At 44.6% G+C, this 26585-nt stretch overlaps 12 protein-coding genes across 12 annotated transcripts; 3 read left to right on the top strand and 9 right to left on the bottom strand.

Moving 5' to 3' along the window:
• Positions 1–1025: 1025 nt before the first annotated feature.
• On the top strand, positions 1026–1436 carry LOC308324541 (histone H3.2; the record flags this gene model as incomplete). Its single annotated transcript, XM_080776609.1, has 1 exon — positions 1026–1436. One exon carries the CDS (start codon positions 1026–1028, stop codon positions 1434–1436), a length of 411 nt encoding a protein of 136 aa, XP_080632735.1.
• A 1160-nt stretch (positions 1437–2596) lies between these two features.
• Positions 2597–2908, top strand: LOC308324243 (histone H4; the record flags this gene model as incomplete). The annotated part of the gene is made up of 1 exon (XM_080776240.1): positions 2597–2908. The coding sequence occupies one exon, from the start codon at positions 2597–2599 to the stop codon at positions 2906–2908; it is 312 nt and encodes a 103-aa protein (XP_080632366.1).
• Positions 2909–3808: 900 nt separating this feature from the next.
• On the top strand, positions 3809–4192 carry LOC308323621 (histone H2A-like; the record flags this gene model as incomplete). Its single annotated transcript, XM_080775378.1, has 1 exon — positions 3809–4192. The coding sequence occupies one exon, from the start codon at positions 3809–3811 to the stop codon at positions 4190–4192; it is 384 nt and encodes a 127-aa protein (XP_080631504.1).
• An 850-nt stretch (positions 4193–5042) lies between these two features.
• LOC308324302 (histone H1-like) lies at positions 5043–5654 on the bottom strand (the record flags this gene model as incomplete). Its single annotated transcript, XM_080776313.1, has 1 exon — positions 5043–5654. The coding sequence occupies one exon, from the start codon at positions 5652–5654 to the stop codon at positions 5043–5045; it is 612 nt and encodes a 203-aa protein (XP_080632439.1).
• Positions 5655–8593: 2939 nt separating this feature from the next.
• LOC308324303 (histone H2B-like) lies at positions 8594–9227 on the bottom strand. Its single transcript, XM_080776314.1, has one exon. The coding sequence runs from the start codon at positions 9210–9212 to the stop codon at positions 8838–8840; it is 375 nt and encodes a 124-aa protein (XP_080632440.1). The 5' UTR covers positions 9213–9227; the 3' UTR covers positions 8594–8837.
• A 1747-nt stretch (positions 9228–10974) lies between these two features.
• On the bottom strand, positions 10975–11286 carry LOC308324304 (histone H4; the record flags this gene model as incomplete). Its single annotated transcript, XM_080776315.1, has 1 exon — positions 10975–11286. One exon carries the CDS (start codon positions 11284–11286, stop codon positions 10975–10977), a length of 312 nt encoding a protein of 103 aa, XP_080632441.1.
• A 1349-nt stretch (positions 11287–12635) lies between these two features.
• Positions 12636–12947, bottom strand: LOC308323853 (histone H4; the record flags this gene model as incomplete). The annotated part of the gene is made up of 1 exon (XM_080775710.1): positions 12636–12947. One exon carries the CDS (start codon positions 12945–12947, stop codon positions 12636–12638), a length of 312 nt encoding a protein of 103 aa, XP_080631836.1.
• A 4989-nt stretch (positions 12948–17936) lies between these two features.
• LOC308324018 (histone H4) lies at positions 17937–18248 on the bottom strand (the record flags this gene model as incomplete). Its single annotated transcript, XM_080775913.1, has 1 exon — positions 17937–18248. One exon carries the CDS (start codon positions 18246–18248, stop codon positions 17937–17939), a length of 312 nt encoding a protein of 103 aa, XP_080632039.1.
• A 1071-nt stretch (positions 18249–19319) lies between these two features.
• On the bottom strand, positions 19320–19631 carry LOC308323921 (histone H4; the record flags this gene model as incomplete). The annotated part of the gene is made up of 1 exon (XM_080775785.1): positions 19320–19631. The coding sequence occupies one exon, from the start codon at positions 19629–19631 to the stop codon at positions 19320–19322; it is 312 nt and encodes a 103-aa protein (XP_080631911.1).
• Positions 19632–20969: 1338 nt separating this feature from the next.
• Positions 20970–21281, bottom strand: LOC308323922 (histone H4; the record flags this gene model as incomplete). Its single annotated transcript, XM_080775786.1, has 1 exon — positions 20970–21281. One exon carries the CDS (start codon positions 21279–21281, stop codon positions 20970–20972), a length of 312 nt encoding a protein of 103 aa, XP_080631912.1.
• A 2299-nt stretch (positions 21282–23580) lies between these two features.
• LOC308323851 (histone H4) lies at positions 23581–23892 on the bottom strand (the record flags this gene model as incomplete). Its single annotated transcript, XM_080775707.1, has 1 exon — positions 23581–23892. One exon carries the CDS (start codon positions 23890–23892, stop codon positions 23581–23583), a length of 312 nt encoding a protein of 103 aa, XP_080631833.1.
• Positions 23893–25442: 1550 nt separating this feature from the next.
• On the bottom strand, positions 25443–25754 carry LOC308324239 (histone H4; the record flags this gene model as incomplete). The annotated part of the gene is made up of 1 exon (XM_080776237.1): positions 25443–25754. One exon carries the CDS (start codon positions 25752–25754, stop codon positions 25443–25445), a length of 312 nt encoding a protein of 103 aa, XP_080632363.1.
• Positions 25755–26585: the final 831 nt, after the last annotated feature.

Below are 26585 nucleotides of genomic sequence, written 5' to 3'. Positions count from 1 at the left end.
GACCGCTGGTTTCTACTAGTTCTCTGGTTTTTCCTCCCAGTGACGGACCATCATTGACAAAATCCACATGCTAAAACCTGGCACATGTTAACTCAATTACTATTGCAACAATGCCACACCAAACTTTTGTACCAGTCTCAGAATAAGAAAGGATAAATAAAACACTAAGGTTGTCCCTGGCAGCTAAAAAACCCACTAAGGGTTTCCCACCTGCTCCAAGAAGATAAATAAAATAGTAAGGGTTGCCCACATGCCCATTACTATAATAAGTAAATTGCCAACTATTACAGACTGATTTCTAATTACAGTGCTCAGACACTACGTAGTCAGTGTCCACATTAGGCAATAAGTTACATTATTTCACGAGCAACTTGAAACAAACGACTGCTGTAAATGGAACGTAACGTTTATGAACATTCATATTTCTATTACCATTCAAACAAGTTACAAACACACTATGTATACTAGTACACATTTGTTTCATGTTACGAATACATTATGAAATGTAGGCGCACCTGCATTCTATTACTGTTATCCTCCATGATATTAAATGTTGAACATATTCTTTACACTACAGGGACAATGCACGAGCGGGAAGATAAATTGCATTGAAAGAAACATAATGCAGACACGATACATATAAAGTATCCCCTATTTAAAGTGTCATAGGCGAAGGAAGCAGATTAATTAAAGTACTCAATTTCCCCTCCTCTAGGACATTGGAAATTATTCTTTATATGGAAATAGTGGGTGACTCTTATTTTACTTATTTATTCCTTGGCCCATGTCATACAATTTATGCCTACAGTTTGCCCTGGAAACTAGTATTCCATAGTAATTCTTTTGACATGAAGTCCCCCTCCAATCGGTGCCAGGGAAGCATATGGTACCGCCCCAAACAAGGAGGTTCCTTACCACTGACCAATCAGAGGACCACGGCGTCTCAGAATCGCTAATAAAACCAGCAGTTCGGGCTGCTACAAGCATTCTATTCTCAACTTTAGAGGAGAACTGAACAACACACAATGGCAAGAACTAAGCAGACCGCTCGTAAGTCCACCGGCGGCAAAGCGCCTAGGAAGCAGCTCGCCACCAAGGCAGCGCGTAAGAGCGCGCCGGCGACCGGTGGAGTGAAGAAGCCTCATCGTTACCGTCCCGGTACAGTGGCTCTGAGGGAGATCCGTCGTTACCAGAAATCCACCGAGCTGCTGATCCGCAAGTTGCCCTTCCAGCGCCTGGTGAGGGAGATCGCACAGGACTTCAAGACTGACCTGCGCTTCCAGAGCTCCGCCGTCATGGCTCTCCAGGAGTCTGCCGAGGCTTATCTGGTCGGTCTGTTTGAAGACACCAACCTGTGCGCCATCCACGCCAAGAGGGTGACCATCATGCCCAAAGACATCCAGCTGGCCCGTCGTATCCGCGGAGAACGTGCTTAAACTATCTGTTCCTGTCACAACCCCAAAACGGCTCTTTTAAGAGCCACCAAATGTATTATTTGAAGATAAATTATTCCTTTTTAGACTACGGTCCATGTATAATATGACTAGTTTATTTGTTTTGCACAAATGCTGTAATCTAAATCGTTCCTTTATATTTAAGGAGTTATCCTACTTTGATCAGAAATGGAACAATACAACTAAATTAAAATAATGATTAAATTTTATCAACATGCAAATGTTTTCAATTACTTAGACATGCAGCAGCAGCAGCTCCACCCTGGGTTGTAGAGGATTCATTGTTCCATTGTATAGAGTTTTGTTGGTGTAAATCTAATTACATAAAAATGTTTCCGTTTTGATCCTTTTGGGGAAAGGTGACATGGGGAGTAACAAAGCAAACAGACAAAAACAAAATACCACTTTCCCCTGAACCTGTTCCTTTTGGGGAAGACAAAGACATGACAAACATAAACACAAACAAGGTACAAAAATCCCAACCAATAACCAATAAAACTAGACTTTGTCTTATTTTTAACCTATTCTAATCTAAAGAAGCAGAATAAGCAGTATGGATTTAAAATATTAAGTCATGTTATCAGCCAACTATCTTTTTAATGTGCATTTAAAGTTTTCGAAGGAACTGATCAGCTTGAGGCTGGAAGGCAAGGCATTCCTTTTCTTTTTGTGGTTTTACGGCAGTTGGCATCCAGTTTATGGTGCATTACTGTGGCTTCTCAAAGTGGAGGTAGGGGTTGAGCATGTTTCTAGTATTGGGGGGGGGGGGGTATTCAAAGTGTGCTAAATGCATTGTCTAACTCTAACACACATGTGGCACAGTCAAATCCTCAGTGTCAATGTACCCATGTGTAAATAATTTTCTTATTATTTCTTATTCATACCGAAATATATTTGTCAAATTAACCCATATACCGGTATATATATATACACACACAAAAATACAAATAATGCGATAAAGCTACATGTGTGTTGAGGGGGGCGGCGCATAATAACTCTATGGGGCGGCTTTAGTAACGCCCACGCAGGCCACAGCTCGCTCTGCATGTCCTCCCTTACGTCCTCAGAATACACATAAAAGGGCAAAGCTCTGAGCTCTCAGTTCACTCAGTTTTCTAACTGCAACTACAGCTGAACTCAAAATGTCAGGCCGAGGAAAAGGAGGAAAGGGACTTGGAAAAGGAGGCGCCAAGCGCCATCGTAAGGTGCTTCGTGATAACATCCAGGGAATCACCAAGCCTGCTATCCGCCGTTTGGCTCGCCGTGGCGGAGTGAAGCGTATCTCCGGTCTAATCTACGAGGAGACCCGCGGTGTCCTCAAGGTGTTCCTGGAGAACGTCATCCGTGACGCCGTCACCTACACCGAGCACGCCAAGAGAAAGACCGTGACCGCCATGGATGTTGTCTATGCTCTGAAGAGACAGGGCCGCACTCTGTACGGATTCGGAGGTTAATAACGCTGACTTGATCTATAAATAACCCAAAGGCTCTTTTAAGAGCCAACCACATGCACTATACAGAGTTTATTCCAGTCAATGTCTGTATGTGAGGCATGATTCATGAACTGACGGTGATTAGGTATCTTTGCATGTAAAACTTGTACATCATAGTCCCGCACTTGTTTTTGTTTATAACATGCGACAATAACCTCGTGATTCCCCCCCCCCCCCAAAAAACGGCCAAGACATGCCTGTTAACTACACAATTTTAGGCATATCATATTCTGAATTACCAAAAAGAGGACACATGCGCGCATGCATGTCGTGGACGTGTCGTGTACGTTTGAATTAAATTAATTTGTCAAAAAGTTTGGCTCCTAAATTTGATCAAATATGCTCTATATTAGTTATGTATTTATTTAAAGCAGTGGCTCTTAAAGGTGTGATGCATGGTTCCTTGAGGGGGCTGATCTACATCCACACAATTCAATTTCAATTCAAAGGGCTTTATTGGCATGAGAAAACATACGTTTACATTGCCACACGTGAGCTTGTAAATCGGCTAGTTGAACTATTCAAAAAATGTTTTTCTTTCAAAATAGGGCCATAAGATAGGAGTTGTAGTAAAAAGGGCGCAAACTGCTGCTTTTAAGCTCATTGGCTCTGAGCGGTCCCTGGTCAGGAGAACCTCCTTCTTTGGGAGGAGCAGTACATGCTAGTACTACTGATTGGTTGGAAGCCCTTACACACTCAGCCCGCGCTCTCATCCGTTTCTATGATTGGTGGGGCGCACAGCCGCACATACAGAAAGTAGGCCTACTATTATCTGTGTTGTTGAAGATATAAAATGTCTCGCTCGCCTCTCCTCCAACACATTTCTTCGTGATTCAACTCCAGAAGTAAACGTACATCAAAATGAGCGGCAGAGGAAAGACCGGAGGAAAGGCCAGGGCGAAGGCTAAGACCCGCTCATCCCGTGCCGGGCTCCAGTTCCCGGTGGGTCGTGTCCACAGGCTGCTGCGTAAAGGCAACTATGCCCAGAGAGTGGGCGCCGGAGCTCCAGTGTACCTCGCCGCGGTGCTCGAGTATCTGACCGCTGAGATCCTGGAGTTGGCTGGAAACGCTGCCCGCGACAACAAGAAGAGTCGTATCATCCCCCGTCACCTCCAGCTGGCCGTCCGCAACGACGAGGAGCTCAACAAACTCCTGGGTGGAGTGACCATCGCTCAGGGCGGTGTGCTGCCCAACATCCAGGCTGTTCTGCTGCCCAAGAAGACCGAGAAAGCCGCGAAGAAATAAATCTGTTTCCAAGTTACAAACCCCCAAAAGGCTCTTTTAAGAGCCACCCACAATTTCTATATAAAGAGTTACTTCTATGTATATAACTTATAAGAAATACTTTCCTGATCTAAAGCAATTTTCCAAATCTTTAGCCTAATCTAATCACAGGCTTTGGGATTACAAGTAGACATGCCCTCACACAGTCTAGTTGCTCAGTCAGTCATTGCGTTGATTTAATTTACATTATATATATACATTTATATTATATTATACATTTACATTATGCACATTTAATGCTGCCTTACTTCCAAGTAATGCACACATTGTTTTGAATGAGGACTCGAGGCATTTGTCTTATGTCGTTCACAAATTGCTCGTTATGTTTTATACTGCACGAATCCCCATTATCATGGTTGGTTTTATGCGCTCTGGATACGGTTTGATTATGCTGTTGGGATGCATGCGCTCAATTGTAGGCTATACGGTAATATGGAATTACCTCTAATTAGACTAACCGGGGATAATTGTTTAAGCAACGGCTGATTTCTGTATAAAGTGATTTAATAAACACGGCCAGTTACAGAACGCTGATGCCAAGGCTTTTCTTCATCGTAAAATGGTAAGATTACCGGCATTCTTCTATATTCTACTTCATTTAACGTATGCAGAGTACTGCAGAATCATTGATTTCGGCTGGATGGTGTTGAATAATGTTTCCCGGTACGTAATTATTGTTTTGGCAAAGTTTTTTTCCTGAACAGATCATTCATTAACATGATAACTAGATTAAATAAAGGAACATTCTTTAAATGAAGTTGTGGGGGGCTCTTAAAAGAGCCTTTGTGGGGTTAACAGACTGTGTTGTTGTTTACTTCTTCTTAGCGGCTGCCTTCTTGGGTTTCGCCGCCTTGGGTTTCGCTACCTTCTTTGCTGGTGCTTTCTTGACGGCAGCGGGCTTCTTCACCTTCTTGGGACTCTTGGTCACCTTCTTCGGGCTCTTCTTGGCTGCTGGTTTCTTTGCAGCGACAGGCTTCTTTGCCTTCTTGGGAGATTTCTTAGCGGCTGCGGGCTTCTTGGCTACTGCCTTCTTCGGGGACTTCTTTGCCGCAACGGGTTTTTTGGCTGCCGGCTTCTTGGCTTTAACTGCTTTCTCCACGGGTTTCTTTGCCTTCGGTGCTTCCTTGTTCATCTTGAAAGAGCCAGATGCTCCGGCACCTTTGGTCTGAACCAGGGTGCCTTTAGCGACCAGGCTCTTAACGGCGACCTTGACGCGGGCCTTGTTCTTCTCGACATCGTAGCCGCCGGCAGCCAGAGCTTTCTTGACCGCAGCCAGGGAGACACCTTTGCGTTCCTTGGAGGCGGACACGGCCTTGACGACCAACTCGGCGACGCTGGGACCGATCTTCTTGGGTCGGGGTGCTGCCTTCTTCTTGGCGGCTTTAGCCGGGGCGGCGGCGGGAGCTGGAGCTACTTCTGCCATTCTGTAGAGGTAAGAGTTTCAGATGCACCGAACTAAACTCCGAGTAGAGAATGTTGTGAAAGAGGAGGAGGGGGTGGAACTTAAAGGATGTGTGAGAACGATGTAGACTCAACCCACTAGGTCAGTACTCTGTGCTGCAGAATACTGACACAGTTGTGTTTTCTCTACAACTAAAACTAAATCAAATACATACAAATAAATTGATTAAAGTCATACAAAAAACTCGAGCAGATGGCAGACGAGTTTAGCTTCATAATCAAACCATGTGGAGCGTTGAGGAGTCCCGTGTTTTGTTTAGGGACGTTTAAAACCTCACTTGTACACCCTTACATGTACAGTTGTTTGTCAACTTTCCTCTGTCATTTGTCTTTTAAAATAGTTTTAACAAAAGATACCCTGTTCCAAATCTGCTGCAGAGCAAGCAGAGATGTCTGGGTTTGAAATTAAAGTAAAACTAGTCGTTTGTGGTGAAGATTTTTGTTTTTAATTTACAACTTTCCAGTGTCTGCAAACACAGCTCTTGGCCCTGGCATGGAGACTTATCAGAGGGCATTTTATCTCACTCTGCTAAGCTCTTGTTTTGTGTTGAGAAATCTGTCATGTTTCAGTTAATTTCACACTCAAATGTATAATTTTAATAAACATGACATATCTCAATTACATTTAAAATAGATGATACACCACACATTTGCAACTTGTATAGCGTATAGCACAGTTATACCCTGTATGTGTTTATTGTTTATTGTTTATAAGGATCCCCATTAGCTTTTGCCTTGATAAAAGCTAGTCTTCCTGGGGTCCGACACAAACATTTAACAAAGGCAATACTTACAATTGTTTACAAACACTAACTCAAAATAAAACAAAATATAAAATAAGAAATAAAAAACATAGGAGAAATAAAAAACAAAGAAAAACATAGCAAAAATCACTTTCAACAAATGATACATTTGAATTATTATTTTCCCAGGGTTACTGCAGTATGGTTTACATAAGGTGTTCTTTTAACATGATTTTAAACATGAATGTTGTATTTGTATTGGTTATACACTTTGGTAGTGCATTCCAACCTATTACTGCTTTATAGATAATAGAAGATTTGAGAATATTTGTTCTTGGTTTAAGTGCCACCAAAACACCCAAACTGGCTTGTCTAGTCATATGGTTATGTTCGTCTCTTACATGTGCTACCTTTTCAAAGAAATACTGTGGTTTTTTGTCCATTGATACATGTCTGAAAAACGTAAGAATACGTGAATGTAATCTATTCTCAACAGTAAGCCATGATAGATTTCTGTGCATTTCTGCAATGTGTGTCCTGTTGGAACACTGGAGAGCTAATCTGGCAGCTTTGTTTTGAGCTATTTGTCTGTTTTTGTAGCCGATGACCAAATGACTGGGCAATACTCAAGATGTGATAACACTAGAGCTTGAATTACTGCTTTCCTAGTGTTAGCTAGAACATTTCCTGGTTACGGCAATACTTTTTCCCATTTTAGTTACTATATATTGTCAATTTGTTTAGTCCAATTAAGTTTACGATCTAGTACCACTCCAAGCAGTTTAGCCTCTTTTACCTGTTCTACTGGCTTCCCGGCAAGTGACAGGCTCAGTTGAGGATCACCCTCTAGCTTATGTCTAGATCCAAACACCATGCACTTGGTTTTAGCAATGTTCAATACTAATCTATTCTCATCAACCCACATCATATAAATGTAACAGTATTATATAATTACACAAAATATGATACAAATAAGTGCGTCTACCTGACTTAATTCTCCATGGTTCATGTGTATAGTAATACATAGTGCATTAAAGGTCACAGCTCCTTTAAGTCTCCTCCTTTTGCCCCCTGTATAAATGTCCTGCGACACCTCCACCTCTTCCTTCAGTACTTGAGTCTTGGAACGAGGTGGGTGTCTTTGTTGAATTATCTGTATAACATAATAAGCATTGTACTTGCAAATTGATTTATACAGTGTTTGTTTAACCCTGTTTAGAGAGGAGGTTTGCTCTACTAAGAACTAACGTGGAGACGTGTCTGTTATTATTCTTTGTCAGGTACCGGTATGTTACGTTTTATTATTTGTTCTGTTACTGTCGCTCTTGCTTCTGTACTTCCGTCTTGGAACAAGAGAGGAGTTGTTGCACTACTAAGAACTAACGTGGAGACGTGTCTGTTATTATTCTTTGTCAGAATAAAGCGTGGTTTCCAAAGAGAGTTCTGGGTCCGTCCGGCCACCTGTGTTCCTGTGGGTCTGGATGTTCTGGGACCCCCGGGGGCTCCCCGGGAACCCCCACAGGGTAACTCTCTCATTTCTCTACTGTTTCAGAAGTGGGGCGGCTCACCAGAACCGGGCCGGGACCCTGGCCGTGGTCCGGTGTGTCTGGAACTTCCGGGGACCCCCACATGGAGTTGCACCACTCACTTCACACAGGTGTGATTTATTTCCCCTCAAGAAACATTGTGCCAGTATATGTATGTGTATACAATCATGTTAAATTTAAATTGGAGTGTGGAATAATCTATTAATTCAAATTGAAATATAGATTTACCCTAAATGTTTATCATATATCCATAGTCCCTAGTGAGACACTATTATAGGCAGGACAATAGATCATGCATGTTTGAGTGACAAAGCATGAATGTTCTGCATCTCTACAAATATGTAATAAATACAATTGTGTGCCAAATAACACTACAACTCAAGTAAATCACATTTCCATAAACTATATCAGCCCATGCACGCACACACACACACACACACACACAGAAGTTTAAACTGACTGATGAGGCATGAGTTCTAGCTATATGTAGCGCTTAATGTACATTAACTGGAAACGCTGACACCTAAATACTGGTACAATAGAGCACATTGAAACCATGTACTAGCCTGTACATTACACTCACAAGTAAACAGACGAAACAGAAGCCAAGAGGAAATCTCATAACGTTTTATATACCGGTATACACACAATTAGGTTATTATTGCTTTGCTCTGGATTAGGAGCGCCAAATCATTTATAATCTTAGTCATTACAGAATTAAAAAGCAAGTTTTCCATAATGTTCAAATGCATGGCTGTTTAACGCATTTGTAATCATTCATTTGTGGATAAACGCTTTCTTGAAAAGATGGGTGGTCCTTAAAAGGACCGTTATGTTTAGAGCAGACAGGACAGTTTACTTGGAGCTGGTGTACTTGGTCACAGCCTTGGTGCCTTCAGACACGGCGTGCTTGGCCAGCTCACCGGGGAGCAGCAGGCGGACCGCGGTCTGAATCTCCCTGGATGAGATAGTGGAGCGCTTGTTGTAGTGAGCCAGTTTGGAGGCTTCACCGGCGATGCGCTCAAAGATGTCGTTGACGAAGGAGTTCATGATGCCCATGGCCTTGGAAGAGACACCGGTGTCAGGGTGGACCTGCTTCAGGACCTTGTATATGTAGATGGCATAGCTCTCCTTCCTGGACTTTCTGCGCTTCTTGCCGCCCTTTGCTGCAGTCTTGGTGACGGCTTTCTTGGAGCCCTTCTTGGGCGCTGGTTTCGCTACTTCAGGCATTATTCTTTCTCAGTGTGATGAAGAAAAGAAGTGTTGCGCTTGTGGCGTTGCACCAGTATTTATAGCAAGCCAAAGCAAATGAAGTATGCGACTCCCAGCAAATGATTGGCTTCTGCTGCCACTGCTCATGTGACCCACAGAGGGAGGTGTCTCACACTGTCTTTGTTTCATAATGTTCTCCCTGCCTGATCTATTGACCCACTAAAATAGTTCTCCCGCCTGCCTGATATAATATTTGTCCCGCTAAAATATAGACTAGTTTAGGGATATTATTATGATATTAAACATTTTAATTAATGGCGCTCGCCTCTATTTAAAACCAGTTGGAAGACACTTTCTATAGTCTACTTACTGCAGTCAGTGTATTTGCTATACAAACCTAGCCTCGGTCCCAGGCTTACTTATCTGCGAAAAGAAAAGCCTAGTCACAACCTAAGGCAGAGAAGCTATCGGCGGTTGTATCCTCCGGAATATCCGTCAGATGTATTTCCCCCGGATAGGATATTTTCCCAACCAATCACAACACGTTTCATTCGCGGAGAACGTAAACTGATTTGTAAAGCATTAACATCATTTCCTTCGGCGATACTTCCGCTAAAATACCGCACTTCCGCTGATAGTCTTTTCCGTCGCGGTCTTGCCCAGGGTGATACTAACCCGAGATGATATTTCTATGACCCATGTCCCTGACCAGTGACCAGTCTGTACTGCACCTCAAATCAAACAAATGTCATCATGTTCGTGATTCAAGATGGGGTGAGTGGGTCGCTGACTTCAAGTTAAGCACAAACTCAAAGTAATTTTATACAGTCCCATATATTATGTTAGGATTCCTGGTTTTCACCCAGGCGGCCCGGGTTCGACTCCGAGTCCCGGTATGGGAACTCAATTTATCCCAAACCATAGCCCCAAATTGAATCAATTGATTTGATGGCAAGTGGGTGTGAATTTAATTTGCATTAAGCTTTTACAGTCCAAAACACAGCCATTTATAAGCATCGATCGTAGTTCTCTAATTCGACTAGAGGATATATAAAATGTTGTGCCAATGGACACTGGTTTCTCTATCTTAATCTTAATTATAAAGCGATGAAGTGTGTTATAACAATTACTTTTGTGTTCTATTACATAGTCATAGTCAATAGGAATGTGTGTAGCTTGCTGGAGGTTAAATATGCAGTGAGTTTTTACACCCTGAACTTTTGGCAGTATAAGTAGCCTTGCCGAGCCATGGGGCCCATAGGGCAGGAGCCTATCTCCTGTTTCTGTAGCGTGAGGCAGCTTGATGTACATGTACACCCCCTGGACATGACGCTAGTATGTCGCAGGGACTTCCCCAATCCAAACCTTGATGCTGAGTGTCAAGCAGGGAGGCACTGGCCACTGGGTCCCATTTTTAGAGTCTTTGGTATGGAGGACTATGATGTAGTTACATGTAAAGAGATTGTATTCAGACCTACTTTTAGACTTCTAAATGACCTATAACTGGGGTGAAAATATTCTAAATTGATTTAGATTAGATGTTGAAACAACCAACATCAAGGTGCAAATGTAGTCTATAGACGTTGAAACGACGTTTTTAGACCACTTCTTATTATAATACAAAAATGCTCAGTGGGTAACCACTGTCAGTCCATGAATCATGGCTCATATGCAAACTTAGAAGCAAATATTGACTACTTGAATGGAATAAACTCTGTAAAGTGCATGTGGTTGGCTCTTAAAAGAGCCTTTGGGTTGTTGGTAGATCAAGTCAGCGTTATTAACCTCCGAATCCGTACAGAGTGCGTCCCTGTCTCTTCAGAGCATAGACAACATCCATGGCGGTCACGGTCTTTCTCTTGGCGTGCTCGGTGTAGGTGACGGCGTCACGGATCACGTTCTCCAGGAACACCTTGAGGACGCCGCGGGTCTCCTCGTAGATCAGACCGGAGATACGCTTCACTCCGCCACGGCGAGCCAGACGGCGGATAGCGGGCTTGGTGATTCCCTGGATATTATCACGAAGCACCTTGCGATGGCGTTTGGCGCCTCCTTTTCCAAGTCCCTTTCCTCCTTTTCCTCGGCCTGACATTTTGAGTTCAGCTGTAGTTGCAGTTAGAAAACTGAGTGATTTGAGAGCTCAGAGCCTTGCCTTTTTATGTGTGTTCTGAGGACGTAAGGGGGGACAGGCAGACTGCTCTGCAGTGCACTGGGCGGTGCCAAAGCTGCAGACTCCCTCCCCCATTCACACAATAGCAGACATGTTCTGCTGTCTTTGTTCTCACCAACGGTCTGAATGGATTCATTAGCACATTGAGCCTTTACTTTAAAGGACAACTTTAGTTTTTTTAACCAAGGTTCATGTTTTAGGTTGTTATTAGAGAAAGTATTCTGTACACCTCAAATCAATCAAATGTCATCATGTTCGTGATTCAAGATGGGGTGAGTGGGTCGCTGACTTCAAGTTAAGCACAAACTCAAAGTCATTTTCCCATATATTATGTTAGGATTCCTGGTTTTCACCCAGGCGGCCCAGGTTCGACTCCGAGTCCCGGTATGGGAACTAAATTTATCCCAAACCATAGCCCCAAATTGAATCAATTGATTTGATGGCAAGTGGGTGTGAATTTAATTTGCATTAAGCTTTTACAGTCCAAAACACAGCCATTTATAAGCATCAATCGTAGTTCTCCAATTCGACTAGAGGATATATAAAATGTTGTGCCAATGGACACTGGTTTCTCTATCTTAATCTTAATTATGAAGTGTGTTACAACAATTACTTTCGTGTTCTATTACATAGTCAATAGGAATGTGTGTAGCTTGCTGGAGGTTAAATATGCAGTGAGTTTTTACACCCTGAACTTTTGGCAGTATAAGTAGCCTTGCCGAGCCATGGGGCCCATAGGGCAGGAGCCTATCTCCTGTTTCTGTAGCGTGAGGCAGCTTGATGTACATGTACACCCCCTGGACATGACGCTAGTATGTCGCAGGGACTTACCCCCAATCCAAACCTTGATGCTGAGTGTCAAGCAGGGAGGCACTGGCCACTGGGTCCCATTTTTAGTCTTTGGTATGGAGGAGCAGGAGGACTATGATGTAGTTACATGTAAAGAGATTGTATTCAGACCTACTTTTAGACTTCTAAATGACCTTCTAAAACTGGGGTGAAAATATTCTAAATTTATTTAGATTAGATGTTGAAACAACCAACATCAAGGTGCAAATGTAGTCTATAGACATTGAAACGACGTTTTTAGACCACTTTTCTTATTATAATACAAAAATGCTCAGTGGGTAACCACTGTCAGTCCATGAATCATGGCTCATATGCAAACTTAGAAGCAAATATTGACTACTTGAATGGAATAAACTCTGTAAAGTGCATGTGGTTGGCTCTTAAAAGAGCCTTTGGGTTGTTTGTAGATCAAGTCAGCGTTATTAACCTCCGAATCCGTACAGAGTGCGTCCCTGTCTCTTCAGAGCATAGACAACATCCATGGCGGTCACGGTCTTTCTCTTTGCGTGCTCGGTGTAGGTGACGGCGTCACGGATCACGTTCTCCAGGAAAACCTTGAGGACACCACGGGTCTCCTCGTAGATCAGACCGGAGATACGCTTCACTCCGCCACGGCGAGCCAAACGGCGGATAGCAGGCTTGGTGATTCCCTGGATGTTATCACGAAGCACCTTGCGATGGCGCTTGGCGCCTCCTTTTCCAAGTCCCTTTCCTCCTTTTCCTCGGCCTGACATTTTGAGTTCAGCTGTAGTTGCAGTTAGAAAACTGAGTGATTTGAGAGCTCAGAGCCTTGCCTTTTTATGTGTGTTCTGAGGACGTAAGGGGGGACAGGCAGACTGCTCTGCAGTGCACTGGGCGGTGCCAAAGCTGCAGACCCCCTCCCCCATTCACACAATAGCAGACATGTTCTGCTGTCTTTGTTCTCACCAACGGTCTGAATGGATTCATTAGCACATTGAGCCTTTACTTTAAAGGACAACTTTAGTTTTTTTAACCAAGGTTCATGTTTTAGGTTGTTATTAGAGAAAGTATTCTGTACACCTCAAATCAATCAAATGTCATCATGTTCGTGATTCAAGATGGGGTGAGTGGGTCGCTGACTTCAAGTTAAGCACAAACTCAAAGTCATTTTCCCATATATTATGTTAGGATTCCTGGTTTTCACCCAGGCGGCCCGGGTTCGACTCCGAGTCCCGGTATGGGAGCTCAATTTATCCCAAACCATAGCCCCAAATTGAATCAATTGATTTGATGGCAAGTGGGTGTGAATTTAATTTGCATTAAGCTTTTACAGTCCAAAACACAGCCATTTATAAGCATCGATCGTAGTTCTCTAATTCGACTAGAGGATATATAAAATGTTGTGCCAATGGACACTGGTTTCTCTATCTTAATCTTAATTATAAAGCGACAAAGTGTGTTATAACAATTACTTTTGTGTTCTATTACATAGTCATATTCAATAGGAATTTGTGTAGCTTGCTGGATTTTAAATATTGTGGAGTCTGTCAGGTCTCGCCTCAGGGGGAGGGGCGCGTTCCCATGGCAACCAGGCACGCCCACGGCCGTGTCATAGATTTAGTGTACTATCCCAGAGCAATTCTAAATCAGCTGCGGCTCATTCCGGCCGCCGCCCTGGTTAGCAATTAAGGACAGCCGCAGCCTGTCAGCCGCGCCCTTTATAAACAGCCTGCGCACCTAGCAGTATCAGATCCCTGCTACACACAGACGCTCGTGCAGCATATGCCGTCCACTCGGCGTTGGATGGTAAGTCCACACTCCTCTCACTTATGGACTCTCACGTATGGACTATGTTTATTGTTTGATTGTTTGTATCACCACTCAATTGCTCTCTTATATTCTCACATCACCAGGCTTGTAGGAGTGGGGCTGGAAGCACACGCAGGAGCGTGTGCCCCCCATAGACAAGTATACACGGAGAGCCGCATGCATACTGGAGACCCACCTGGCTCGTACCGGGGACGAGTGCGGAAGACGGGACCCCCGTATGGAAACGGCAGCTCCACAGCTCCATAAGGTCGCAGTAAGACAAACCGTTCACTATCTATCACCCGTGTTATTAAGAAGAGGCACTCATAGTGGCAAATGAGCAGCTAAGGATAATAACGAAGATTGTGAATGAAGGAAGTCACCCTGTCGATGCTAAATGAAGACGGTGAATGAAGAGTGTCACCGTGGTGTTGTACACTGAAGATTGTTGAAAGAAGATAACCCCGTAGAGACTAATGGAAGCTAGCAGGCTCTAGATAAAGTGTCACGTCCACCCTGTGAACGAAGACAGGCCCGTGTTATGTTTATTTCACCCTTTGAAGAGACTTTAAGTTGGCTTGCTCCGCCAGGCCCGGTGAAAGAAGACCGTTAGAATCTAGAGCGCTTACTTTGTGTTAACCCTCTGACTGCCGTTGCCGTACCGACACGGCCACCCAGTAGATAGAGAGAAAGAGTTATACAAAGGCCTAGTTGGTAGACTGCCTAGACCGGGTGTCTCAGGCCCCAACTTTGTACTTACCTTGTGCTCTGACCGTATGCTAACATCCCCTCTCATCCTCTGCAGTGACGACTCCCGCCTCGGAGCCGGGACCTCATGCAAAGAATATTACTGTCTGAGTTCTGTTTGTGAAAACTGACTTTGTTTGAACCTGTTGGAGAAATAAAGCAAGGGGCGCCATCGTGTGTCTAACCCCTGAAACTGCACTCTGAGTTGTATTTCCCACCCGACCTCCCACATATGGTGGAGAATGTGGGTATTCATCTGATCTCAACCACCGCCTAAACATGGCCAGCCTCGAATTGGCCGCCCTTCTCCGAAGTCAGACGGAACTACAGAACGCTGTGCAGGAAGTTGTCCGCAGGCTAGACCGACACGGCGATGTCCCTAGGACCCCCAACGCCGTCCTCTCCAAGCAGACCCCCGAGGATAGCCCTGCCACAAAGACGGCCAACGAGGCCGAAGACGGAGGGTTTAGCAGACTGAGAGAGGACTCCGATTCAGATGAGGTTCCTGCTGTTCTACTTCAGCGGTCAGCCATGGCACACAGCTCCGACGATCCCCCGACCGACGACGACGAGAAGGGATCGACGCACGTGGCAAAGAAATGTCTCTTTGCGCTCACTAGGACGCCGCCAGAGAGGCTTCACCGCAAGCGCAAAGTCGCGGATTGTTCCTCTGAGTCCGACGGGGCTGACCGAAGAGCCAAGGTTCAGAGAGGCAGAGGCACGGATTCCTCTAGTGACGACAAAAACGTGCCGAATGAAATGAAAGACCGGAATAAAATCCGGTCTTGCTTGATGAAGAGACACGACTCGAAGGAGGGTAGACGACAAACCAGGAAGTCTGAAAATGTAACCAGGTCGCAGGAGAAGGAAATGGACACCTCTGCCTCGTCGAGCGATGAGGAACCCGACGCGGACTTGGATTCTGAGAGTGACGCAGATGTCCAGAAGATGAAGCCAATCACCGAGGACGTGTCCCTGCAGGGAGCAGCGACATTCCATCCTCAGTCATCCGGGGATGAGGAGCAGTCCCATTCTGGGCCCTCTTGGGCAGCAGAGGAAGATGATGACCCTGAAAATAGAATTGCTAAGAAAATGCTCTTGGCCCAAATCACAGCCAACTACTCTTCTGGGGAAGATTTCTCTTCAGATGAGGAGACACTGGAAGATGAATCTGAGTCTGATGGTGACAAGCAATTTAAAGAAGACAGGCTTTAGTAGTAGTAGTAGAAACAGAGAGCGCCGGCGGGAGCACAGGCCCGGGAACAAAATGAACCACGTGGACGCGCTCTCAAGACTCTACGAAGGTGAGGAAAGTAGTCAAGCTCCTTGCAGTAGCAAGAAACTTAGGGGGGGAGTGTGTGGAGTCTGTCAGGTCTCGCCTCAGGGGGAGGGGCGCGTTCCCATGGCAACCAGGCACGCCCACGGCCGTGTCATAGATTTAGTGTACTATCCCAGAGCAATTCTAAATCAGCTGCGGCTCATTCCGGCCGCCGCCCTGGTTAGCAATTAAGGACAGCCGCAGCCTGTCAGCCGCGCCCTTTATAAACAGCCTGCGCACCTAGCAGTATCAGATCCCTGCTACACACAGACGCTCGCGCAGCATATGCCGTCCACTCGGCGTTGGATGGTAAGTCCACACTCCTCTCACTTATGGACTCTCACGTATGGACTATGTTTATTGTTTGATTGTTTGTATCACCACTCAATTGCTCTCTTATATTCTCACATCACCAGGCTTGTAGGAGTGGGGCTGGAAGCACACGCAGGAGCGTGTGCCCCCCATAGACAAGTATACACGGAGAGCCGCATGCATACTGGAGACCCACCTGGCTCGTACCGGGGACGAGTGCGGAAGACGGGACCCCCGTATGGAAACGGCAGCTCCACAGCTCCATAAGGTCGCAGTAAGACAAACCGTTCACTATCTATCACCCGTGTTATTAAGAAGAGGCACTCATAGTGGCAAATGAGCAGCTAAGGATAATAACGAAGATTGTGAATGAAGGAAGTCACCCTGTCGATGCTAAATGAAGACGGTGAATGAAGAGTGTCACCGTGGTGTTGTACACTGAAGATTGTTGAAAGAAGATAACCCCGTAGAGACTAATGGAAGCTAGCAGGCTCTAGATAAAGTGTCACGTCCACCCTGTGAACGAAGACAGGCCCGTGTTATGTTTATTTCACCCTTTGAAGAGACTTTAAGTTGGCTTGCTCCGCCAGGCCCGGTGAAAGAAGACCGTTAGAATCTAGAGCGCTTACTTTGTGTTAACCCTCTGACTGCCGTTGCCGTACCGACACGGCCACCCAGTAGATAGAGAGAAAGAGTTATACAAAGGCCTAGTTGGTAGACTGCCTAGACCGGGTGTCTCAGGCCCCAACTTTGTACTTACCTTGTGCTCTGACCGTATGCTAACATCCCCTCTCATCCTCTGCAGTGACGACTCCCGCCTCGGAGCCGGGACCTCATGCAAAGAATATTACTGTCTGAGTTCTGTTTGTGAAAACTGACTTTGTTTGAACCTGTTGGAGAAATAAAGCAAGGGGCGCCATCGTGTGTCTAACCCCTGAAACTGCACTCTGAGTTGTATTTCCCACCCGACCTCCCACAATATGCAGTGAGTTTTTACACCCTGAACTTTTGGCAGTATACGTAGCCTTGCCGAGCCATGGGGCCCATAGGGCAGGAGCCTATCTCCTGTTTCTGTAGCGTGAGGCAGCTTGATGGGGTACATGTACACCCCCTGGACATGACGCTAGTATGTCGCAGGGACTTACCCCCAATCCAAACCATGATGCTGAGTGTCAAGCAGGGAGGCACTGGCCACTGGGTCCCATTTTTAGTCTTTGGTATGGAGGACTATGATGTAGTTACATGTAAAGATATTGTATTCAGACCTACTTTTAGACTTCTAAATGACCTTCTAAAACTGGGGTGAAAATATTCTAAATTGATTTAGATTAGATGTTGAAACAACCAACATCAAGGTGCAAATGTAGTCTATAGACGTTGAAACGACGTTTTTAGACCACTTTTCTTATTATAATACAAAAATGCTCAGTGGGTAACCACTGTCAGTCCATGAATCATGGCTCATATGCAAACTTAGAAGCAAATATTGACTACTTGAATGGAATAAACTCTGTAAAGTGCATGTGGTTGGCTCTTAAAAGAGCCTTTGGGTTGTTTGTAGATCAAGTCAGCGTTATTAACCTCCGAATCCGTACAGAGTGCGTCCCTGTCTCTTCAGAGCATAGACAACATCCATGGCGGTCACGGTCTTTCTCTTGGCGTGCTCGGTGTAGGTGACGGCGTCACGGATCACGTTCTCCAGGAACACCTTGAGGACACCGCGGGTCTCCTCGTAGATCAGACCGGAGATACGCTTCACTCCGCCACGGCGAGCCAAACGGCGGATAGCGGGCTTGGTGATTCCCTGGATGTTATCACGAAGCACCTTGCGATGGCGCTTGGCGCCTCCTTTTCCAAGTCCCTTTCCTCCTTTTCCTCGGCCTGACATTTTGAGTTCAGCTGTAGTTGCAGTTAGAAAACTGAGTGATTTGAGAGCTCAGAGCCTTGCCTTTTTATGTGTGTTCTGAGGACGTAAGGGGGGACAGGCAGACTGCTCTGTAGTGCACTGGGCGGTGCCAAAGCTGCAGACTCCCTCCCCCATTCACACAATAGCAGACATGTTCTGCTGTCTTTGTTCTCACCAACGGTCTGAATGGATTAATTAGCACATTGAGCCTTTACTTTAAAGGACAACTTTAGTTTTTTTAACCAAGGTTCATGTTTTAGGTTGTTATTAGAGAAAGTATTCTGTACACCTCAAATCAATCAAATGTCATCATGTTCGTGATTCAAGATGGGGTGAGTGGGTCGCTGACTTCAAGTTAAGCACAAACTCAAAGTCATTTTCCCATATATTATGTTAGGATTCCTGGTTTTCACCCAGGCGGCCCGGGTTCGACTCCGAGTCCCGGTATGGGAGCTCAATTTATCCCAAACCATAGCCCCAAATTGAATCAATTGATTTGATGGCAAGTGGGTGTGGATTTAATTTGCATTAAGCTTTTACAGTCCAAAACCCAGCCATTTATAAGCATCGATCGTAGTTCTCTAATTCGACTAGAGGATATATAAAATGTTGTGCCAATGGACACTGGTTTCTCTATCTTAATCTTAATTATAAAGCGATGAAGTGTGTTATAACAATTACTTTTGTGTTCTATTACATAGTCATAGTCAATAGGAATTGTGTAGCTTGCTGGAGGTTAAATATGCAGTGAGTTTTTACACCCTGAACTTTTGGCAGTATAAGTAGCCTTGCCGAGCCATGAGGCCCATAGGGCAGGAGCCTATCTCCTGTTTCTGTAGCATGAGGCAGCTTGATGGGGTACATGTACACCCCCTGGACATGACGCTAGTATGTCGCAGGGACTTACCCCCAATCTAAACCTTGATGCAGAGTGTCAAGCAGGGAGCTGGGTCCCATTTTTAGAGTCTTTGGTATATGGAATAAACTCTGTAAAGTGCATGTGGTTGGCTCTTAAAAGAGCCTTTGGGTCGTTTGTAGATCAAGTCAGCGTTATTAACCTCCGAATCCGTACAGAGTGCGTCCCTGTCTCTTCAGAGCATAGACAACATCCATGGCGGTCACGGTCTTTCTCTTGGCGTGCTCGGTGTAGGTGACGGCGTCACGGATGACGTTCTCCAGGAAGACCTTGAGGACACCGCGGGTCTCCTCGTAGATCAGACCGGAGATACGCTTCACTCCGCCACGGCGAGCCAAACGGCGGATAGCAGGCTTGGTGATTCCCTGGATGTTATCACGAAGAACCTTGCGATGGCGCTTGGCACCTCCTTTTCCAAGTCCCTTTCCTCCTTTTCCTCGGCCTGACATTTTTAGTTCAGCTGTAGTTGCAGTTAGAAAACTGAGTGATTTGAGAGCTCAGAGCCTTGCCTTTTTATGTGTGTTCTGAGGACGTAAGGGGGGACAGGCAGACTGCTCTGCAGTGCACTGGGCGGTGCCAAAGCTGCAGACCCCCTCCCCCATTCACACAATAGCAGACATGTTCTGCTGTCTTTGTTCTCACCAACGGTCTGAATGGATTCATTAGCACATTGAGCCTTTACTTTAAAGGACAACTTTAGTTTTTTTTAACGAAGGTTCATGTTTTAGGTTGTTATTAGAGAAAGTATTCTGTACACCTCAAATCAATCAAATGTCATCATGTTCGTGATTCAAGATGGGGTGAGTGTGTCGCTGACTTCAAGTTAAGCACAAACTCAAAGTCATTTTCCCATATATTATGTTAGGATTCCTGGTTTTCACCCAGGCGGCCCGGGTTCGACTCCGAGTCCCGGTAAGGGAGCTCAATTTATCCCAAACCATAGCCCCAAATTGAATCAATTGATTTGATGGCAAGTGGGTGTGAATTTAATTTGCATTAAGCTTTTACAGTCCAAAACACAGCCATTTATAAGCATCGATCGTAGTTCTCTAATTCGACTAGAGGATATATAAAATGTTGTGCCAATGGACACTGGTTTCTCTATCTTAATCTTAATTATAAAGCGATGAAGTGTGTTATAACAATTACTTTTGTGTTCTATTACATAGTCAATAGGAATTTGTGTAGCTTGCTGGAGGTTAAATATGCAGTGAGTTTTTACACCCTGAACTTTTGGCAGTATAAGTAGCCTTGCCGAGCCATGGGGCCCATAGGGCAGGAGCCTATCTCCTGTTTCTGTAGCGTGAGGCAGCTTGATGTACATGTACACCCCCTGGACATGACGCTAGTATGTCACAGGGACTTACCCCCAATCCAAACCTTGATGCTGAGTGTCAAGCAGGGAGGCACTGGCCACTGGGTCCCATTTTTAGAGTCTTTGGTATGGAGGACTATGATGTAGTTACATGTAAAGAGATTGTATTCAGACCTACTTTTAGACTTCTAAATGCCCTTCTAAAACTCGGGTGAAAATATTCTAAATTTATTTAGATTAGATGTTGAAACAACCAACATCAAGGTGCAAATGTTGAAACGACGTTTTTAGACCACTTTTCTTATTATAATACAAAAATGCTCAGTGGGTAACCACTGTCAGTCCATGAATCATGGCTCATATGCAAACTTAGAAGCAAATATTGACTACTTGAATGGAATAAACTCTGTAAAGTGCATGTGGTTGGCTCTTAAAAGAGCCTTTGGGTTGTTTGTAGATCAAGTCAGCGTTATTAACCTCCGAATCCGTACAGAGTGCGTCCCTGTCTCTTCAGAGCATAGACAACATCCATGGCGGTCACGGTCTTTCTCTTGGCGTGCTCGGTGTAGGTGACGGCGTCACGGATCACGTTCTCCAGGAACACCTTGAGGACACCGCGGGTCTCCTCGTAGATCAGACCGGAGATACGCTTCACTCCGCCACGGCGAGCCAGACGGCGGATAGCAGGCTTGGTGATTCCCTGGATGTTATCACGAAGAACCTTGCGATGGCGCTTGGCGCCTCCTTTTCCAAGTCCCTTTCCTCCTTTTCCTCGGCCTGACATTTTGAGTTCAGCTGTAGTTGCAGTTAGAAAACTGAGTGATTTGAGAGCTCAGAGCCTTGCCTTTTTATGTGTGTTCTGAGGACGTAAGGGGGGACAGGCAGACTGCTCTGCAGTGCACTGGGCGGTGCCAAAGCTGCAGACTCCCTCCCCCATTCACACAATAGCAGACATGTTCTGCTGTCTTTGTTCTCACCAACGGTCTGAATGGATTAATTAGCACATTGAGCCTTTACTTTAAAGGACAACTTTCGTTTTTTTAACCAAGGTTCATGTTTTAGGTTGTTATTAGAGAAAGTATTCTGTACACCTCAAATCAATCAAATGTCATCATGTTCGTGATTCAAGATGGGGTGAGTGGGTCGCTGACTTCAAGTTAAGCACAAACTCAAAGTCATTTTCCCATATATTTGATGGGAATATTTCCACCATTATACTTGAAAGGACTGTATTAAAATAAAGACTATGATAAATAAGGAAAGGCTTCGATAGCAGAGAGCTTGGAGCTCCGGAACACCGGAACTGTATAAATACTTTTGGAAGTAATCTAATTACAATAAATACTCTTCACTGGAATAGAAGCAGAAGGCTGGTAACTTTACAGAAATGGTTATAAAAACCTTTTGAACTATAATGAGTAAAAGTCAGAGTATTACAGAGTTAACCAAAATACCTTAGAATGAATTTGACAGACACAAGGAAGACAATTTCAGACAAGCAGAGCTAGGAGGGGGTTCAATCAGATATATTCATATTCACCATTGTATTGGGAGAGAAGAAGGCATGTAATCCGGACAGCGTTTCCACAAGGATCTCTGACCATGTCCAAATTGAACATGGTTAATATAGCATACCGTAATCAATACACCGGAAAATGTGTTGAACAACAAGGTCAATAAACATATTTGTTTACAAATGTACAGATAATGCAAGACGTCACGAATATTGCATACAGGAACTATCTCACGGGGCAGAGATAGTCCGGACATGCAATATCAGTTAGTGGAACCGGGGGACAGGGCATAACGTCATTGAGTGCAGTTTGCAGTCTGTTAGAGCGAATACTAACTTCAAGGGCAAAAACATAGAGGCTGGGTGTTATGGCAAATGGAAACAAAACAATTCTTATCTACCAACGCTAGCTAGCAGAGCAGTTTTACTATCTAAACTCTGGCGGGGCCAGAACCATACTATTTTACAGTCAGTGGGACAGTGTGACATCAAATTTCAGTCACAGGGCAATGCATAATCCATAATTTGGCAAGACCATAGGAGACACCGGGTCATAAGATTAAAAGGCCAAAGGACTCATGGACCATCACCCACAAAACCACAGAAAATACCTAACAATATTATGTTAGGATTCCTGGTTTTCACCCAGGCGGCCCGGGTTCGACTCCGAGTCCCGGTATGGGAGCTCAATTTATCCCAAACCATAGCCCCAAATTGAATCAATTGATTTGATGGCAAGTGGGTGTGAATTGAATTTACATTAAGCTTTTACAGTCCAAAACACAGCCATTTATAAGCATCGATCGTAGTTCTCTAATTCGACTAGAGGATATATAAAATGTTGTGCCAATGGACACTGGTTTCTCTATCTTAATCTTAATTATAAAGCGATGAAGTGTGTTATAACAATTACTTTTGTGTTCTATTACATAGTCATAGTCAATAGGAATTTGTGTAGCTTGCTGGAGGTTAAATATGCAGTGAGTTTTTACACCCTGAACTTTTGGCAATATACGTAGCCTTGCCGAGCCATGGGGCCCATAGGGCAGGAGCCTATCTCCTGTTTCTGTAGCATGAGGCAGCTTGATGTACATGTACACCCCCTGGACATGACGCTAGTATGTCGCAGGGACTTACCCCCAATCCAAACCTTGATGTTGAGTGTCAAGCAGGGAGGCACTGGCCACTGGGTCCCATTTTTAGAGTCTTTGGTATGGAGGACTATGATGTAGTTACATGTAAAGAGATTGTATTCAGACCTACTTTTAGACTTCTAAATGACCTTCTAAAACTGGGGTGAAAATATTCTAAATTGATTTAGATTAGATGTTGAAACAACCAACATCAAGGTGCAAATGTAGTCTATAGACGTTGAAACGATGTTTTTAGACCACTTTTCTTATTAAAATACAAAAATGCTCAGTGGGTAACCACTGTCAGTCCATGAATCATGGCTCATATGCAAACTTAGAAGCAAATATTGACTACTTGAATGGAATAAACTCTGTACAGTGGATGTGGTTGGCTCTTAAAAGAGCCTTTGGGTCGTTTGTAGATCAAGTCAGCGTTATTAACCTCCGAATCCGTACAGAGTGCGTCCCTGTCTCTTCAGAGCATAGACAACATCCATGGCGGTCACGGTCTTTCTCTTGGCGTGCTCGGTGTAGGTGACGGCGTCACGGATCACGTTCTCCAGGAACACCTTGAGGACACCGCGGGTCTCCTCGTAGATCAGACCGGAGATACGCTTCACTCCGCCACGGCGAGCCAGACGGCGGATAGCAGGCTTGGTGATTCCCTGGATGTTATCACGAAGAACCTTGCGATGGCGCTTGGCGCCTCCTTTTCCAAGTCCCTTTCCTCCTTTTCCTCGGCCTGACATTTTTGAGTTCAGCTGTAGTTGCAGTTAGAAAACTGAGTGATTTGAGAGCTCAGAGCCTTGCCTTTTTATGTGTGTTCTGAGGACGTAAGGGGGGACAGGCAGACTGCTCTGCAGTGCACTGGGCGGTGCCAAAGCTGCAGACCCCCTCCCCCATTCACACAATAGCAGACATGTTCTGCTGTCTTTGTTCTCACCAACGGTCTGAATGGATTCATTAGCACATTGAGCCTTTACTTTAAAGGACAACTTTAGTTTTTTTTAACCAAGGTTCATGTTTTAGGTTGTTATTAGAGAAAGTATTCTGTACACCTCAAATCAATCAAATGTCATCATGTTCGTGATTCAAGATGGGGTGAGTGGGTCGCTGACTTCAAGTTAAGCACAAACTCAAAGTCATTTTCCCATATATTATGTTAGGATTCCTGGTTTTCACCCAGGTGGCCCGGGTTCGACTCCGAGTCCCGGTATGGGAGCTCAATTTATCCCAAACCATAGCCCCAAATTGAATCAATTGATTTGATTCAAGTGGGTGTGAATTTAATTTGCATTAAGCTTTTACAGTCCAAAACACAGCCCTTTATAAGCATCGATCGTAGTTCTCTAATTCGACTAGAGGATATATAAAATGTTGTGCCAATGGACACTGGTTTCTCTATCTTAATCTTAATTATAAAGCGATGAAGTGTGTTAGAACAATTACTTTTGTGTTCTATTACATAGTCATAGTCAATAGGAATTTGTGTAGCTTGCTGGAGGTTAAATATGCAGTGAGTTTTTACACCCTGAACTTTTGGCAGTATAAGTAGCCTTGCCGAGCCATGGGGCCCATAGGGCAGGAGCCTATCTCCTGTTTCTGTAGCGTGAGGCAGCTTGATGTACATGTACACCCCCTGGACATGACGCTAGTATGTCGCAGGGACTTACCCCCAATCCAACCCTTGATGCTGAGTGTCAAGCAGGGAGGCACTGGGTCCCATTTTTAGAGTCTTTGGTATGACCCGGCCTGGGGATTGAACCCCAACCTCCCAGTCTCAGGGCGGACACTCTAACCACAAGGCCACTGAGCTGGCTTTTGGCAGTATGGCCTACTCCAATTCTGCCATCCACCAGGGACTGGATATTAGACATGTCTTGGCCGTTTAGGACACGCTATACAGACTTTCAATGGAGGACTATGCTTCCCGCGTTTGCGCGTCTTACTGGTGTTACATGGTACATGTAAAGAGATTGTATTCAGACCTACTTTTAGACGTCTGAATTACCTTCTAAAACTGGGGTGAAAATATTCTAAATGTATTTAGATTAGATGTTGAAACAACCAACATCAAGGTGCAAATGTAGTCTATAGACGTTGAAACGATGTTTTTAGACCACTTTTCTTATTATAATACAAAAATGCTCAGTGGGTAACCACTGTCAGTCCATGAATCATGGCTCATATGCAAACTTAGAAGCAAATATTGACTACTTGAATGGAATAAACTCTGTAAAGTGCATGTGGTTGGCTCTTAAAAGAGCCTTTGGGTCGTTTGTAGATCAAGTCAGCGTTATTAACCTCCGAATCCGTACAGAGTGCGTCCCTGTCTCTTCAGCGCATAGACAACATCCATGGCGGTCACGGTCTTTCTCTTTGCGTGCTCGGTGTAGGTGACGGCGTCACGGATCACGTTCTCCAGGAACACCTTGAGGACACCGCGGGTCTCCTCGTAGATCAGACCGGAGATACGCTTCACTCCGCCACGGCGAGCCAGACGGCGGATAGCAGGCTTGGTGATTCCCTGGATGTTATCACGAAGAACCTTGCGATGGCGTTTGGCGCCTCCTTTTCCAAGTCCCTTTCCTCCTTTTCCTCGGCCTGACATTTTGAGTTCAGCTGTAGTTGCAGTTAGAAATCTGAGTGATTTGAGAGCTCAGAGCCTTGCCTTTTTATGTGTGTTCTGAGGACGTAAGGGGGGACAGGCAGACTGCTCTGCAGTGCACTGGGCGGTGCCAAAGCTGCAGACTCCCTCCCCCATTCACACAATAGCAGACATGTTCTGCTGTCTTTGTTCTCACCAACGGTCTGAATGGATTCATTAGCACATTGAGCCTTTACTTTAAAGGACAACTTTAGTTTTTTTTAACCAAGGTTCATGTTTTAGGTTGTTATTAGAGAAAGTATTCTGTACACCTCAAATCAATCAAATGTCATCATGTTCGTGATTCAAGATGGGGTGAGTGGGTCGCTGACTTCAAGTTAAGCACAAACTCAAAGTCATTTTCCCATATATTATGTTAGGATTCCTGGTTTTCACCCAGGCGGCCCGGGTTCGACTCCGAGTCCCGGTATGGGAGCTCAATTTATCCCAAACCATAGCCCCAAATTGAATCAATTGATTTGATGGCAAGTGGGTGTGAATTTAATTTGCATTAAGCTTTTACAGTCCAAAACACAGCCATTTATAAGCATCGATCGTAGTTCTCTAATTCGACTAGAGGATATATAAAATGTTGTGCCAATGGACACTGGTTTCTCTATCTTAATCTTAATTATAAAGCGATGAAGTGTGTTATAACAATTACTTTCGTGTTCTATTACATAGTCAATAGGAATGTGTGTAGCTTGCTGGAGGTTAAATATGCAGTGAGTTTTTACACCCTGAACTTTTGGCAGTATACGTAGCCTTGCCGAGCCATGGGGCCCATAGGGCAGG

This window comes from Protomyctophum bolini, assembly GCF_963924005.1.
Source record: "Protomyctophum bolini genome assembly, chromosome: 11".
Taxonomy (NCBI): Eukaryota; Metazoa; Chordata; class Actinopteri; order Myctophiformes; family Myctophidae; genus Protomyctophum; species Protomyctophum bolini.
Note: the sequence above shows the minus strand (reverse complement) of the source record. Positions and strands in the feature narration are given on the sequence as shown.

Coding starts and splice junctions, on each gene's coding strand:
- LOC308324303 (XM_080776314.1), bottom strand. CDS start 9,212: ATGCCTGAAGTAGCGAAACCAGCGCCCAAGAAGGGCTCCAAGAAAGCC.